The sequence below is a fragment of the Pundamilia nyererei genome, unplaced genomic scaffold, assembly GCF_000239375.1.
Source record: "Pundamilia nyererei isolate P.nyererei 1_Seehausen unplaced genomic scaffold, PunNye1.0 scaffold00036, whole genome shotgun sequence".
Lineage (NCBI taxonomy): Eukaryota > Metazoa > Chordata > Actinopteri > Cichliformes > Cichlidae > Pundamilia > Pundamilia nyererei.
This window is the reverse complement of record NW_005187437.1, coordinates 4,019,320-4,036,031: the sequence shown is the minus strand read 5'-3', so window position 1 is coordinate 4,036,031 and position 16,712 is coordinate 4,019,320. Positions and strand designations below refer to the sequence as shown.

Sequence of the window (16,712 nt, the reverse complement as noted above, 5' to 3'; positions counted from 1 at the left end):
ACACACACACACACACACACACACACACACACACACACACACACACCTCCCTGTTTCTCTCCTTCCTCTCTGGAATGCACTGAATGTCCTTATCTTTGCCCATGCAAACACAAGGGTGAGCCAGCAGCAGAGGTTGAATTCCTCTGCAGATCCCAGGCCGACTGGCTGCACCACAAACTGGCATCTAGACAGCCTACAAATTAAAAGACTCCCTACACGCACTGAAGAATGCTCCGTAAAGACGAGACGTAAAGCATGACCTACTTGTTTATCTTTTGGCCATATTTTTGGCGTCTGGCAGCTGTTGCACTTTCCCATTTATGCAACTTCATTTCCAGCAACCTTAACTTAACAACTGAACCAGAGACATCCTCATAATTTCTATCCTGCACATTAGTCTGCCCTGTTAAAACCCAGCGCTTTCATTATACATGATGCATCTTTGGCCCCACACAGTTTGGTTGGGAGATTCAGAAGTGTTATGCTGCTAACCGCTAATGTGGCATTAGAGCTGCTGGCCTCAAGTGAAGATGACGAACAAGCTACAGAAATCACTTCTTTCAGGCTAAACATATTTTTATGAGCGCTTTGAGTGTAATGGTGGCTTTCAGTGATGTTTCCTGTTGATAAATTGGTCTTAAACGTGTCCAGAAGAAGTTAATCCATCACATAAGACTGAAAATCACAGCTTTGTGATATGAACCAAAGTCACACACACACACCTAGATGCAGTGTCTTGTATTCCGCTTCTCCAGACAGCTTTCCTCCAGACGCTCGCACACAGGAGCCATTGATACCTCCACACAATGCAGCCTCAGAGGCAAACACATGGAATCACAATGCGGCGGCTGCCATACACGCAGCTTTTACGTATGCTTGTGCATAAAATTACTATGACAAGGAACACACAAAAGACAGAGCTGCTCAGTGTTGGTGTCCATGCAGGCCACAATAACACACACACACACACACACACACACACACACACACACACACACACACACACAGGTCTTAATGGATTTGCTTGCATCATAGCGGAGTACAATGCTTGTCTAAAGAGCCCTACTTGAACAGCGCAGCTGGCACAAATACTCACGACCAATCATCGCTCAGATTAGTATGAGCGGCCCACCCCGCCTCCTCACCCCACCCCTTACCCCACTCCAGACGACTTTCAGATATTTTACACTGTGGCCCAAAGTCCTCTCTTTCTGTTCTCCTTCATGTTTCAGGTCACATGCTCTGACTCATTATTCACATCAGCAGTTCTTCAGTGGCTTCAGGTTGCGAATCGTATTTAAGAAAAATAAACCTGCGTTCTTTGCTTTGCCAAATATATTGTCTCTGCTTAGGCTCCATCATCTGCCAAATCCTTAAGAATACTGAGGGGTGAGCTGGATAGCAGGGACTATTACTTTGTCCCACAGAGAAACTTTCTGTCTTCCCAGTCATCCTCTCACCCACCTAAATATTGCAAACCAAACCCCACCCCCCCCACACCACCATGGTAGTTGTGACTGCCCCCAGCAGGACAGCAAAACCAAGAATTGCAGATAGATTTAGTTTTGTTCCACTCTGCTAAATGAGATCATAACTGTATTTCTTGAGGAGCGGCAGCGCTGTGGCTGCTTTAGCTACCCTCAGGATATTACGTCATCTGACGCATGTTTTTTCCCCTCTAACTTTCAGAGGAAGCATCTACTGTCCCACTATCTCTGACCGTGTCAGAATACCTAATGATTCACTCTAAGATTATATCGTCACATCCCGTTTCCTTCACCACATCAGCCACAACAATGGCTGTACAGGATACTGTAGCCCATAAAAGCTGCCTCACAGACGAAAGATCGCATTACATCAGTTTTCCCCACATCCCCTAATGCAGCACACATGACTGCTGCAGGAAGGTTCCCTATTTTACTCTGTCTATTCATGTTTTGAGTGTATGTGTGTGTGTGTGTGTGTGTGTGTGTGTGTGTGTGTGTGCGCGCCTCACACCTGTTGCATCTAGCAACCAGAGGCATTATGCCTGCTCTTGCCAACCATGAAGCTGTGCTGATTGTTAAGATGTTCTGCTGTATTGAAAGCGTGCGGTTTTCAGAAAATTATTTGTCCGTGTTTGAAATGTTGTCTGCTGTGTAGACTCACAAGTTTGTTTTATCAGAATCGGCTTGTTTGGCCCAACGTAAGTCTGTCTTTTGACCTTTTGACCTTTTAATTAAATTCAAAGTCTTGACCAAATAATATAAGAGTCTGGACAGACATCATAGTGATAATCTACAGGAGGTTCTCATGTGGTTTGTATTTCTGATTTCACCAGACAATTAAAGTCTAGTTTACTTTCTCTTTTTTTCTTGTTTTAAGCTGATGTCTCATTTATAATTGTTAAACCATCTAAATAAGTAACCCTTTACAGTTCTGGATTGTCAGACGGGAGACAACCCAGAGTTTTTGGGGTCGGCCTAAACGATGGAGACTATCTATTCTGTGTGTTTGACTAAATGCTAAAAAATCTTTGTCCAAAGTAACTGCGCAAAGCTGGCAAGTTTTTGGAAAAACCCTGGCCTGGGACATTTCTAGATTATGAAGAGGGGGAAAAAAAGGTTTCAGAGCATAGCTGCTGCACTGACCTACGCAGAAAACACGTTACGCACTAGTGCAGGCGTCTGTTTTGTAGAAGAGGTGGGCGGGTACAAATCTATGATTAATAAGAGTGTGATGAGGGTGGGATGTTTATGCAACACTTTAAAAAACATACAAACGCATGATAATAGTCTTTGGCTAAAGGAAATGGCCAGTACTGTCTCAGCCTGGCTTAAATTAAAGAATTGCATGAATTGCATGAATATCTGTTTTCAAACTCACAATATTTTCAGGATATTTGTGACGATGCAGGAAAAATCTGAGTGACCTTTTATTGCAGTTTGCAGAGCTTTTTTTTTTTTCTTCTTTTTTTTTTTTTTTTTTTTTTAAAAAAAGGTGCCAGCAGCAGGATTATAGTGTAGTAGGTAATAACTAGTGTTTTCCCTGGAAACGTTAAGTAAAAGTATAAAACACCTGTTTTATTTGAACAAAATAAAACTTGGGAAAAAAAAAAAAACACCTGTGGGTGGCACTTTCTAACCAGCTGGTTAAAGCCCTGCGTTACCTCCATATTACTGCATCAGTGATTTCCATGCACTGTTTGCTTTTCCCGTCATATGGATTCTAACTTCTGAGTGCTGCAGTCATGCTTGGTTGAGTCATTTGTGTACGTTTGCATCGCACATCAGCAGCTGCTAGCTGCCCGCCTGCATAGGCTGATTGTACTCAACTGTGTTTTTTGCCTCATGGTTTCCACCTTCAGCAGGAAAACCTTTCAAGTCCTGTGTTTTGATGGAGACTGTTGAAGTCGCTCCCTTGTAGGGGGGAAAAATAATCATCATTTGATGCTGAAACGCAGCTCTTACTGTCAGACATGCCCGGGTTTGACTCGTTGTTGCTCACACAATATCGCGACATGACAGTTTTGCATTATGTAAGTTTATATTGGTATTAACGCGGATTAGACGATATAGTACATGCCTAATGCAAATAGTTTTTAAAGATTTACATTGCAAAGTATTAATAAATTGTCCAATTAGAATTGAAATGCAAAGCTTGTGTTTGTTACTACATGTTGTGTTCTTACTTATTCTTGATGCCTGATAGTCATGGCTTGTTTTTGTTGTAGAGCACAGAAAAGCACCTGTAGGGTATCAGATTGAACCATGTTGGCTGTTTGTTATAAATAAAATAAGAAATTGTAGCACATTTGAAGCAGACCAGGCATCAGGACACAAAGCCATTCCAGTCTAAATATCTTTTCTTTTCTTTTTTTATTCGTGCTGTTCATCTGAGCCTTGGTTGAGAGGGCCGCAGGCAGAGCATTGAAGCCCAGACTCCTCTCTCTCCCTGTCCACTTACTCCTTCTCATCAATTCCTACCAAGACTTTCCCAAGCCAACTGAGAGATGTAATCTCTACTAATATATGTAATATGTTTTTGTAATTACTATTATGGGTATCTTCACATCATTGGACTCTCATATGGTCTTTAACCTGTAGCCATTACAAATACTTTGTGGCTTTCTCTGTGCCCCGTTTCCCATCGTTTCCTTGGAAGCTTCCTATTTTGTATCTTCAGTTAAAGCTCATTCAGTGTTTATGCTGCTTGTCTTTCTAGAGAGTGAGCCACAAAAATGTTGAGCGGTACCACATGCTTCATGCTGCTCTGTTAAATAATGAAAATCTAATTTGGTCACAGTATATGACAGAAACTGCTGTTATCACATATACTGCTGTCACTTTTATCCACCTGACCCCCACCACAAATTTTTTCAGATTGACAATCGGATGAAAACGGTTTTGCCTTTTGTTTGTTTGTTTGTTTCAGGTCCTCAATGCCCAAAAAGCCGGCTACAAGGCAGCCATTGTTCACAATGTGGAGTCGGATGACTTAATCGGCATGGGATCCAATGATGGTAAGATGCTCCTGTTATCTAGTTCAGTGCTTTAATTGGTGCTTGTTGGGTGGCCAAACAGTCTGAACCTCCTTTCCTTTTTGGATGTCTGTCCTGTGAAGCTAACAGCTCAGTAATGCTAAAATTTGGGATTAAGTGTCGAAGATCAAGGTCACGCAGATCACTTTTGTATTACAATATCATAACATGTTACACAAATGTGTGATAGGACAGAAATAATGAATGGGTGAATTTTCATAGCAAGAAGATCAGCTTCACTCTGCACAAACACTTCTCTGGTCTTTGTTCAGCAGCATAACTCAGCAGCTGGTGAACCTTTAAAATCTTTCCTCACCACACTCCCTGCCGGTGGCTGATGCCCTCAGACGTCGGTGCGTTGGTGGTTCTTGGTGTCTGGGGCTGGGTGCTCATGTATGTACCGGCTCACTCCTGGTGGCCGTTTGGCGGGGCCTGGCGCCTGTGGCCCAGCTGGGCCCCGATAAGCGACCACCAGGGGCGTGGGGCGCCCTCTGGGCCTGGGGCCCGGTCCTCTCTGGCACAGCTGGCTGCCGGCAGAGCCCGCGGGCACATCACTGCAACCCCCTCTGGCCTCGGCTCCGTGGCTGCTGGGTGACCTCTCGTTTGGGGCTCTCCTCAGTTCTTCCCAGGAGGGTGGCACAGTTGCCCCCCTGGTGGTCCTCCTTGGGTCCTCGTACTCTGGGGCCTCTGGATGTCTGGGGCCTGGATCTCCTCCATACCTACTTCATGCCCTCGGGGACGGGGCTATGGCTCCCCACACTCCCTAGCAGATCATTACATGGAGAAACCTTTGGAATACAAGCGTGCTGATGCACACAGGTGTGCACACAGGTGTACACACAGGTGTACACAGACACAAACTACACCTTTCTTGGCTGCTACCTCAAAGCACATTGTGCGCTGTCGATCTTGCGTGCTGCACAATAACATTTAAAATTTAGTATCTACTGTCAGCTAGTTTATTGTGATGGTGTTGTATTTATTATGTTGCTCTTTGTTGTTTGTTTTCTCCTGTTTTTTCTTCTTCTCTTGACAGGTGATCCAGGTGTTTTTTTTTTTCTTTTTTGTTTGTTTGCTTTTCTTTCGTCCCTCCTTTCTCACCGTCTCTTCTCCCCCCTAATTTGTATTTCTCTCCCTCTCTTTCTTTCATTCTTTCGCCCAGTCATGTCTGTCCCGTTTGCAACAACTGAAAATAAAATAAATACATAAGTATAATAATGGTCAATCAAATGGACCAATATGGCAGGGCCATGATGATCCACTTGGTAAAGTAAATCCACTGGGCATCTTTTTTTGGCCTTCAGACAACAATTCTGACGGCTAAAGATCCAAAAAAAAAATCTTTCAAAAGGATGCATCGATGTTTGCAAACGCTCAGGTGTAAAGTATTTGACTTATTGGGGAAGTTGTTTTCTAATCAGAAGGACAGTGGTTCAAACCCTGGCTCTGCCAACCTGCTTGTCTCAGTATCTTTGTGCAAAATGCCGATCACCACATGTGCCTTAGATGCATCTATCAGCGTGTGTGAACATGTGAAATGTGTGTGAATGGGTGAATGAGACTTGCAGTAAAAACGCACTTTGAGTGCTCAGAAAGGAGCTTTAAAAGCTGCAACTGAAAGTCACTGAGTAATTCTAGATGTATGTAACTTATCCATTTTGTTTGTTTTGGGTTTTTTTAGTGGATATCATGAAGCAGTTGGTTATCCCGTCTGTGTTTGTGGGCGAGGAGACTGCCAACACTCTGAAAGAGGACTACATGTATGACAAGGGGTAAGCTCAAACCCAAATCTCTCCATTTTCTTCTTCTTGTTTTTTTCTTTTCCTGCCCATCAGTATAAATAGAAGCAGCTTCCTGCTCGGCTCCTCTCACACTCCACTATGAACAATTCTTACTTTCAACACGTAGAGGAGAGCTGGCTGCTTTATAAAGCTGGATCACTCACCGGCCATTCTTTGCTTTCCAGCCAGGAGTTTAATTTGTTGTTACTGTAAAACAAAATGCGCAGCGTGAACTGTAATATATCAAGGGGAGGACTTGTCGCTGCCGATCACATGAGCTCAGAGGTCACAACATTAACGTTTCATTTCTCCACCTTAAGTTGGTGTTTGTGTCAGATACATCCTAATACGTGAGGGTTATTCCCACATGCTGCGCAGCCAGGGAACGAACACCAAACATGGTATTGGCATATTTGCATCAGCGTGGGCCAGTTTGGTTGTTACATATTTGCCTGAAGCACAGATAGTCTGCTGCAGAGAGACTTCTGACTGAAATAAAATGTCATTATGTTGATGAGGGGACCTTTATGTGACTGTCACACAGCTGAAAAGCACTAAAGGGAATCTCCTTAATGTGGCAGCTCACAGCAATGAGCTATAACAGAGTGCTGTTGGTGTAGGTCACAGTCAGCAGCATAATGCGTGTCTGTGAAAAGGTTAATGTTTACCTGTCCTGCACCTGACAGCGCTCTGCTTTTCTTTTAGCGGCCACGTGGTCCTCCTGCCAGACTTCAGTCTGCCTCTGGAATACTACCTGATCCCCTTCCTCATCATCGTGGGAATCTGCCTCATCCTCATTGTGGTCTTTATGGTTGGTAAATTTAAGATGTCTTCATTTTAACTCAGGGTTAAAGCATTTTACAAAGGAACAACTAAACTTGTGTAAAGATGGATAGTAATTTGTTGTTTTACTGCCATCGATTTGATGATTAAGAAGTAAAAACAGTCAAATCCACACTGGTCTGATACTGAAAGGGCTTTTTTCCTCGTAAGGACTCTTACTTGCTGTAAAAATAATTCTAAATTATTTTAGGAAAACCAAGTTTTAATCCCAAAACGTTGTTCTTCATCAGGCACCAGACTTCAGCCCAGGTTGAAGTCGTTTCATTTTTTATGTTCCTGTAATAATTAATCCACCAGTATTTGCAAGCTGTTTCATTGAAATGTTAGTTTTAATGCTGAATTGTAAATATTGTTGTTAATCATGAATTTTTGAATTGACAGTTTTACAGAAAAGCAGAAAAAATAGTAAAGTGCATTATTAATTTTAATTAAAATGCCAAATTACATTCATTTACTTCCATCCCTGAACAGAAAGACATTGTTTTCATGGTTGAATGTTATGCTTGATTCGTTTTTTTGGCTTCTCAAAAATGTCCAGCGTGTTAGCTCAAATTTTGGTACGAAAATAATAATTCAGTTTATTTGCTTAATAAATAGCAATAACATTAAAAAGTTTTAAACGTGTTTTTGAGCAGTTTCTTGTCTTTATGACAGGTGGTCTAATAAATTTGTTATGCACTGTAAATTTAAGCTTCTTTGACTTTACTTGCACAAGATCTGTGTGTGGTTTGCGCTCATTTTGACAGTTTTGCTCTATTTGTGCTTCGACTAGATCACCAAGTTTGTCCAGGATCGACACAGAGCTCGGAGGAGCCGCCTGCGCAAAGATCAGCTGAAGAAGCTTCCCATCCACAAGTACAAGAAAGGTAGGAAAAGATCAGTGGTTAGCATCGAGGCTTCACAGGAAAATCTCAATAATTTCACTTCCTGGCTCAATAAAGGTTAATTTCAGAGTTCTAGGTGGCTCCGTTTTTTGCTAAAGCTACTGTGTAGCACAACATTATCATTATGCCCATTATGTGGAACAGTGCTACATGTCTGTTAGCAAGGTTTCATTAAGTTTGTTTTCCTTTAGCAAAAAATATTCCAGCATTGTGTTGACTCCCTGAAGCAATCAGGCGTTTACACATCTTTTAGTCTGACCTCTGACCTTCGCGATCTGTAGAGATGCTATCTTTGCTCTTTCGCTCTTTTCTCTCACGTGATTCGGCCAAGAACAGAGATGTCATCGATGCATTGCGACACACCACCGCTCCCTGGAGCTCTGCACCTAATCGGATTAATATGGACTTGATTTTTTTCCACAAAGGCAGATTAGAGCTCCTCTCTGTTGAAACTGGACACATGACTGATGGTTTGGAATGTAATCTCAGTCATGCTGGGGGCCGGCTGGGTCGAAAGCTAAGTGTAATTTGGATTTTACCTGTCAGGCAGATGTACAGTAGAGCGTGTACCGCTTGTTTGTAATAGGAGAGAAAATGTGATGAAGTAAAAATAGATCTCTGCTTTTATTTTTGTGTAAATATTTGAGTGTTTCATCAAAAACCTCTGAAAGCTTTTTAAGTAAAACTCTGTGGCTTCTCCTTCTTTCTAAGTATAGGTGTCAGGCTGACTATAGCATTGTTTTGAAAGGCAAATCCTCGTTGTGTGTTGGGTAAATAAGTTTGTCTGTGTATTTAGATGTTTGCCGGCTGTGTTACCTCCAGCAGATGTATTTTGCGGGCTGGAAAGCCCCGGACTGCAGTCGTCTGTGCAGGGAAACACCGGGGAGCTTTTGTAGAGAATGGGTGGTGCATAATAAGTATCCCCCTTGCAAAGCTGCTAATTGAGGGGGGGTTGAGCTGCAGAGCTGCTCCTCCCTGCCTGGCAGTAATGGAAGCACGTGCAGCAGACCAGCTAAAAGCAGCATGTGCTGCTCTGGTCACTGTTTCTGTCACGTTAGGCTCTGTGGTTTGTGCGCTGTCACGGATGCGTCTGCGAGCAGTGCCCACTCTGACTCAGGGTTTCCACCAAGCACCGCTGCAGTCACCCTTTACTGCTCAGGCGAGTTCGGACGTTCAGGAAACAGCCTCCGGGCCGGCGTCTGCACGCCTGTCAGCTGAGTCAGAGCGTTTAACAACATGGGAAGGGGACACCAAATCTCCACCTAATCACCTTTTGAGCTCTGCTCTTTGGAGCAATGCTAACCTGGCAAGAAACAAAGTGTCAGGTTTGAGGATGGGAGGGCTGTCGCAGTGGGACAGCACCCCTGTTGTCTGATTTTGTGTTGTTAGGCGGTGCTTACCTCAGGTAAGAGGAAGGCCTCAAGCAGGATTTGGCCTCTGGATTTGGAATGACTGCAGCACTATTTCTGATGTTTGTGTCACGTAAAGGGAAATGGGCTGTTTTTGTAAGTGTTGTGAGTTAGTGATATACTAAGTACGTACACCAGTGAACCTCTATGGCTATATGGTTTCCACACAAACCCTCATCTAGAATGCAAAAGCTTGTCATTTATTGATCATTGTTTACAGCAGCTGGTTGTATGTGTGTGTGGGAGGGGTTTAAGCGCCACATTGTGACTTGTATTATTTTTAGCTGTAGCCTTGCTTTGGGACAACTCGACTCCACACAATTCAATGTGATGCTAAGAAAACTTGCTTCCTGCACCGTTGCTGAAGTTTTTGGCACCGTGCCTGAACTTCATCGCTGCAACGGTGCAGCTTCAGACTGGGAAAAATGTCTAATGTTGCCCTTCTTGGCCCAAGTTGCAGCGGATAATGCTGAGCTCGGACTCCGGGGTGCTTTGATCAGATGCAGCTTTAGTGAGTGGGAGTACTCTGATGCTGTGTGGCTGTTGATCTTGAAGCTGCAAATCTGAAACCCTGAACGGTTTCGCAGAATATTACATGTTCAGGTGCTTATTTTGAAATGCAGCGGAAGTTGCAGTGCAGAACGTTTTTCTGCAAAGGTTCAGTGGGCATGTTCTCGTGTTAAAGGTCTCGTAAAACATTTAATTCACTGATACCTTTTTGTACTTTGTTTAAAGTGCAGTTACCTCGATCATTTCAAAGCTATTAAGGTTTTCGTCTCTTGGCTGATGTATCATTTAGTGCTTCCCTGTCTCAGCTTGGCTACAATAATCACACCAATGTGGAAGCAGCCAGCAAGCCCAAATCGATAGCTTACCATTTACTTCAGGAGGCTTGTTAGTGGCAGTCTTGGTATACATCTAAATCTGTAATGGCTTTGCTGTGTGTTACTGTGAGTCATAGGTCAGGGGAGCTAAGAAATGTAGCATGGTGTGGAGTCACTTTGGGAAGTGGAAAGATGCTTGCCAGCTAATAATCGTCACCGCAGCCTGAGCTGCTGCTGTGCTGGCAGGATGTCTTTCTGCTGATGAGAGTATCTGCTCCCCATCTGACAGAGGAGCTCGCATCGGCAGATATCTGTCCATCACTTCAGCAAATACTTTAGTAGAAATTGATTTGCAGGTTGTAATTTATTTTCTTTACACCTTTGATGGCTACTAAGGGGGCCAGAGTGTGCCAAGAAAATATCCTCCCCACCGTTACACCACCACAGCCAGCCTGAAGTGTTGATGCAGGATTGGATCAATGCTTCAAATTCTGACCCGGCCATCCGAATGTCATCAGTCAAGGCAACATTTTTCCAGTTTTCTATTGTCCAGTTTTGTTGAGCCTGTGCAAACTGCTAACAGGAGCGGACCCTGGTGCGGTCTTATGCTTTAAGGCTTGATATGTAGGTGATCTTCTGCATAGCTTGGTAGTAACGAGTGGTTATTTGAGTTACTGTTGCCTTCCTACCAGCTTGAAGAGGCCATTCTCTTCTGACATCAAGAAGGAATTTTCTCCCATTTTTTTCCAGCATCCGTTGTGTGGGGAAAATCCCAGTAGGTCAGCAGTTTCTGAAGTACTCGGACCAGCCCGTCTGGCACTAACAACCACATTTAGAGTCACTTAAATCACCTTTCTTTCCCATTCCCATGCTCAGTTTGAACTTCATATAACTGGCATATAATTAGTTGATTAGATACTTGCATTAAGAAACAGTTGAACAGTTACTCTTAATAAAGTGGCTGTCGAATGTATTTAGACAAAATTGAATATTACAGAGTTTGTCTGAGTGACTGTGACAGTGATTTCTTCTAGGATGCCCATTAAGAAGGCACAATGGTCTCGCTTGATGGTTCAAGCATGAAAATGATGTGAATGTCACTCTGTGGCTTCACAGTCACTCAGTGGAACATTTTGGACCAACGCACAAAATGCAAATTTACCAAAACATCAAATTTACGAAGACAGAACTCCATTAGAGTTCCAGACAGTCGGTGAACTGATGCCATGGCACATTGAAGCTGTGATAGCAGCAGGTGGTTGTCGTGCCGAGAGATAAAATGATAACATGGTAACCTAAATAGCATTTTTTTTTTCTCATACCCAGCAGAGGACGACTTCTCTAGTTGCAAAAAAAGTCTGAGGAAGTGCCAAACACTTTCCTGATGAGTTTATGGTCTCATTGAAGCTGGTTACTATGTAGCTCCTTCCTCCATAAAGACAACATTTGATGATTTCCTGTGTACCCTTCAGTATATATATATATCAATAAAGACGTAGTTTGATGACCATTAGAATGGCTTGTGTGTGCATAGGCAGGGACCACCCTCACTAACTTCTAATACAAACCCAGTCATTTTATTCTATAGGCAGGTCTGAAATATATGACCGAAACCGCTCAGTTCAGAAAAGAGCTTTAAGGGGTAAAGAGTGAGGGCAGGTCATGTGGTGTTACCACGTGAGCGTGCAGCGTCCTTCGCTTGCTCAGTCACATCCGCTGCTTATTCATCACTTCAAGGCACTGACACGGTACAACCTAAAATCTACAGCTCAAGGCTTTAAGACGGGCGGGGCCTCACTGACCGGTGTGTGATGTCATGCTGTTTGTCCATCTTGCACATACAGTCTGTGGGCCCGGCACCTTATTGAGACACATGATGTTTTCTTTTTGTAGTCTGCTGTCATGCAGGTCGTTCAGTTAGATAAGTTCGACTGTTGCAGTTGGCCAGCAGACAGTGCTCGTAAAGATATGGGTCAGAGGGGGTGATGGTGGATAACGTCACTTGTGTGCATGGAAATGGGATTCCTCAGACTGAAATGAATAGTAAGCGAGACAAGGAGTGTCTGCACAATGCCTTAATGAAAGCCACAATACCCGTGCAATCAGCGCACAATGCCAGTATGTAACATAAGACCTGTGCCGGCATACAGCATTATGTAATTGCAGCTGTGCGACTGCCGGCTAAGCACCGCACTGCCATTAACATGACATATGCTCCAGTTTTCTTACAGAACCTTGCATCAGCTCCACTGACAGCCTGACATTTGAAAGCGAGCTTTGACGCCAGTTTTTGTCAGGAGCCGGCGTCTGACAGTTGTATGAGTCAGAAAGTGTGAATGCACACGTGCAGCAAACTGACTGGAAAAAACAATAAATAAAGGAATGAAGGGATTGATTTTGACCCTTGGTTTTACTCCTCCTGTGATCTTTGACCTGCAGTCTGTTCCTCCCTGTGTATGATGAGTCACCCCACCCCTCCCTGCAGCTTTGCACATTCAAACCAAGGCGAGCACACACACACACACTGACTGGACTGAGCAGCTGCAGTGTCTCAGCCGTCGGTGTGTGAAGCATGTTGATGTCAGTATAGAGGAGCCCTCTCTGTCTCTGAGCTCAGTGGCCTCCTTGCCAGCTGTCCTTGTCTGGTCGGCGGTGACAAACTGTAGATGCTCCCCCCCCCCCTCGTCCTTTTACCCAGTTTCTGTCAGCCTCTCTTTCATTCGCCTGCCCACTACATCTCTGCTGCTTGTCTGAAGTTCAGTAGGACAGCGTGGTTCCCTTGAGAGCCAGGAATGCTGGCAGGCTGGCCGATTAATGGGGAAAAATGGAGGGGAGAGGAGCTGCACCAGCTCTCAGAGCTTTTTAACGTGTGCTACTAGCCCCGAAACGTAATTGCGAGGGATTCCCAGCATCTGAAAAGTTGCCAGATGTGGCCTAGATGTTTTTCGAGGGTCCAACAGCCCAACTTTTAAACTAGGATGAGGAGAAACCACCATCCTGATGAAAACCACGCTGCTTTAGATATGTTATGTACCCCACGTAGCCTAAATCTCAGCTCACAGAAATTGCGTTATTGTGGTGGAATATTCGAGAAACGTCCCCAGCAGTTTCTTTGATGGGGGGTAATTTGTTCTGTGACGGGTGTCGACTCGGTTAGTCTGTGTTCTGCTGCAGTGCTGTGCAGAGCCCTGGGCCTTCCTGGAGGAATCTCTTAAGTTTTCGCGTGAACAGGCCATATTTGGCCGTTCTGAGCAGCCTTAATAAAGTGCTAACAGCTTTTGAAGTGTAGCAGAAAGCGATCCTCGATGGCATTTTTATTTATTTATTTATTTTTAAATGTTATCTCCCCAGTGCGAGGCCTCAGAGTTCACAGAACAGAGTTCAGAAAGCCACTGAACGTTTTCTCTGTTCCTCAGAATAGCTCGGTTATTGCCACAGTTCAGCATTTCCTGAGTGGATACTGGATCCTGGATCTGTGCCTGCACAAACTCTCCCTCACCCTGCGACTGTTCAGCACTGGCAGCGAGGAGAGGAAAGGATGGAGGCCGCTCTGGAGTCGTGTCAGAGGAGTGTTGGGCGAAAAGAAAATTCGCGATGATTGTGGTTGTGTTGGTGTTTTGAGTTAAAAACAAAGCTGAAAGTGAAACGGCCGAGGCGGAGTCGGACACGCTGCCTCGAGTTGGAAGTCGATGATGGAGGGAAAGGAAGGAGGGGCGGTTGATGTGACTCCCCGTCCTTATACGGTCACATGCGGCTCTGGCGCGGACACAGAGAGCTCAGTCAGGGAAAACATGCTCATTTAGAGCTTACATAAACACACCGACCCACAGCCCCCTGCTCTCCCGGCCTCCCTCCAGCTCAGGCAAGGAAAGAGGAAGGGAAGGAAAAGGAGAAGAACGCTGTGGAATTTGAGAGGGAGTGCGCTGATGAATTCCTGAGCTTTCAGTGCGCACAGGGAATGAGATGCTGCTCTGCCCTGCAGGCTGAGGATGGGATGGGTGGTGCAGGGACAAAGAATCGAAGGAAATCGGACTCGCGAGGCAGCCGGACTTTGTGAACCTGCTCGACCTCAGTGACCTTCAGAAACATTAGCACTGTCAGAGATCACAGTGCATTCATTCTCTACTAAGCATGCGGCATCTTTATCAATGAGTCCCATCCCTATTAGAAATTATGACTCTCAGGTGCTCAGAAAGCCACTTTCTTTCAAATGTGTTCAGTTAAAGGGAGAATATGGTTTCTTTCTCCCCCCCAGGTGATAACTACGATGTGTGTGCCATCTGCCTGGATGAATATGAAGAGGGAGATAAACTCAGAGTCCTGCCGTGCTCTCATGGTGAGTGACTACAAAATACCCACAGTTACACTGACAGAAGCCAGTTACTCTGATTTATTCCGTTTGGATCGTTATCATTTTATTAAGTAGATAACGAGGCTCCATCGTGATCTTATTCTCGTACTTTAACCTTTGCTGTGACAGCCATCAAAGGCTGGGTTGCATAAACAGGATGCCCTTTCTGTTCTCAGCCTACCACAGCAAGTGCGTGGACCCGTGGCTGACCAAGACTAAGAAGACGTGTCCGGTGTGCAAGCAGAAGGTGGTGCCCTCGCAGGGCGACTCGGACTCTGACTCTGAGGAGGGGGAGAGCGGCCCCGAGAACGAGGAGGTGTCTGAGAGCACCCCGCTGCTGCGCTCCCTGGCCTCCACCAGCGCCCACTCCTTCGGCACCATGTCCGGGGCGTCGCGCTCCGAGCACGACCAGGAATCCTCGGAGTACGAGGACGACGAGCTGGACAGCAGCGACACCGAGGAGGAGGTCACCGTGGAGACCGTGGTGGTGCAGATGCAGCAGCCGTGCTCCGAAGGCCACGAGCACGACCTGCCCCGAGCTTGACCGACGTGTCGCTTAGAAGCTCCTCGGCCTGCCCGACCTCACAGCTGCAGAGACTTTTGTTGTGGGCACAATGCAGAGTCATCCCAGTTCTTCTCTCACTGCTTACAAATCCATTGTAATTTCCTTCTCACAAAATACAAATCTTAAGTTTTTGTTTTTTATCATGATTATGGACGAAGCTCCAGTCTGCATACCTTTGGCATCGCTTTGGCCAGACTGATGCGTACAGTACACTGCCATACTGTACTCTTTATTTAGTCGTAAAAAGATGACACACAAGCAGACGAGTCCAAAGGTCCCGGACACACGATCAGTAAATGTACTGTGTATATAAATATAGATCACAATAAAGGACATCTTGCATTTATTGTATATACATGTTGATGCTACAGTGACACAGGTTGGACCACTATGCACCATTGGTTTTATAAAATTAACACTTTGAGCCACAGTGATGTGGTTTGCCAATTTATTTCTATCATTAACCTTTGTTTTGTTTAAGGAGCTCTTGTGTTTTGTGCCACAGTTTGTTACAGTGATTCACACCAAGAGAAGCTCTAGTTAAACTGGTCTGAGTGACACACTGGAAGAAGAGGGTGTGCTCTCCGTGTGGTGTCACATGAAGCTGTGGGTTACACCAGTTCAGATTGTGAGAACTGTCCGTCGCCTGTGGTGAACTTCATTTCGTTAAACTCGAGCAGTTGCTGTTCGGTAGGCCTCATGGTGCACACTCAACTGACCTGATGTATTTTTAAGACTGTTTGTAGTAAATAATCAAAATTTTTTTTCATAACACAGCTTGATTTTTTTCGTTCGTGAATCCTGTTGCCTTCTCATTTCATGTATTTTTTTGTTTTCCTGCTCAAACATCTCTGTAAAACTTCAATAAAACGCCTGACGAAGAAACTTGACTGAGCTTCATTACTTGAGCTGAAAAACATTCTGCAATTATAGGTTTCTTGGTAACATTCAATAGTCGTCCAAAACGGCCTAAAACGTGGCAGATCTGGTCTTGGTTCTTCAACACTTCCTCGTTTCCAGTGGAAGGGGAAAAAAAAAGAGCTTGGTTTTTTCTTCAAAAATAGTCTAATCTCAGCTGTTCTGTAGCCTTCTAATCATCTTTTCTTTTTTAATTCATATTGAAGTTTAATGTGCTTGTATAGACCGTAAATTTATAACATTTACAAAGAAATAAAATGCTTTGTTTGGTATCAAGCAATGCCACAATATTTTTTTTTTTTCGAAGAACAGAAAATACTTCCCAAAACTTTTTTTTTAAGAAAGAGGGAAAAGAAAAACAGCGGGGAAGAGGGACGAGGATAAAGGAGAGAAAAAACAAAAGCAGACAAAATACATATCAATCACCTGTTGAGAAAGAAAGAGAAAACAAGCAGAAGAGCAACATAATAAACAACATCATGATCTATGGGAATATAACAGTAAATATTAAACATTATGCAGCACGTAAGATCGACGGCGCACAGTGTGCTTTGAGGTAGGAGCCAAAAAGGGTGTAGTTTGAGTGTGTGAGCACCCGTGTGTACACCTGTGAGCATG

General features: G+C 44.3%; 1 protein-coding gene across 1 annotated transcript in view; it reads left to right on the top strand.

Annotated features, from left to right (window-relative positions):
• rnf13 (ring finger protein 13) overlaps positions 1 to 16,066 on the top strand; it is a 37,877-nt gene extending 21,811 nt beyond the window's left edge. The window contains exons 5-10 of the mRNA XM_005730348.1: positions 4,414 to 4,501; positions 6,201 to 6,291; positions 7,006 to 7,111; positions 7,916 to 8,009; positions 14,516 to 14,596; positions 14,788 to 16,066. Coding sequence (XP_005730405.1) covers positions 4,414 to 4,501; positions 6,201 to 6,291; positions 7,006 to 7,111; positions 7,916 to 8,009; positions 14,516 to 14,596; positions 14,788 to 15,155 — 828 coding nt within the window. The 3' untranslated portion in view covers positions 15,156 to 16,066. The remainder of the gene's footprint in view (positions 1 to 4,413; positions 4,502 to 6,200; positions 6,292 to 7,005; positions 7,112 to 7,915; positions 8,010 to 14,515; positions 14,597 to 14,787) is intronic.
• The last annotated feature ends 646 nt before the right edge of the window (positions 16,067 to 16,712 follow it).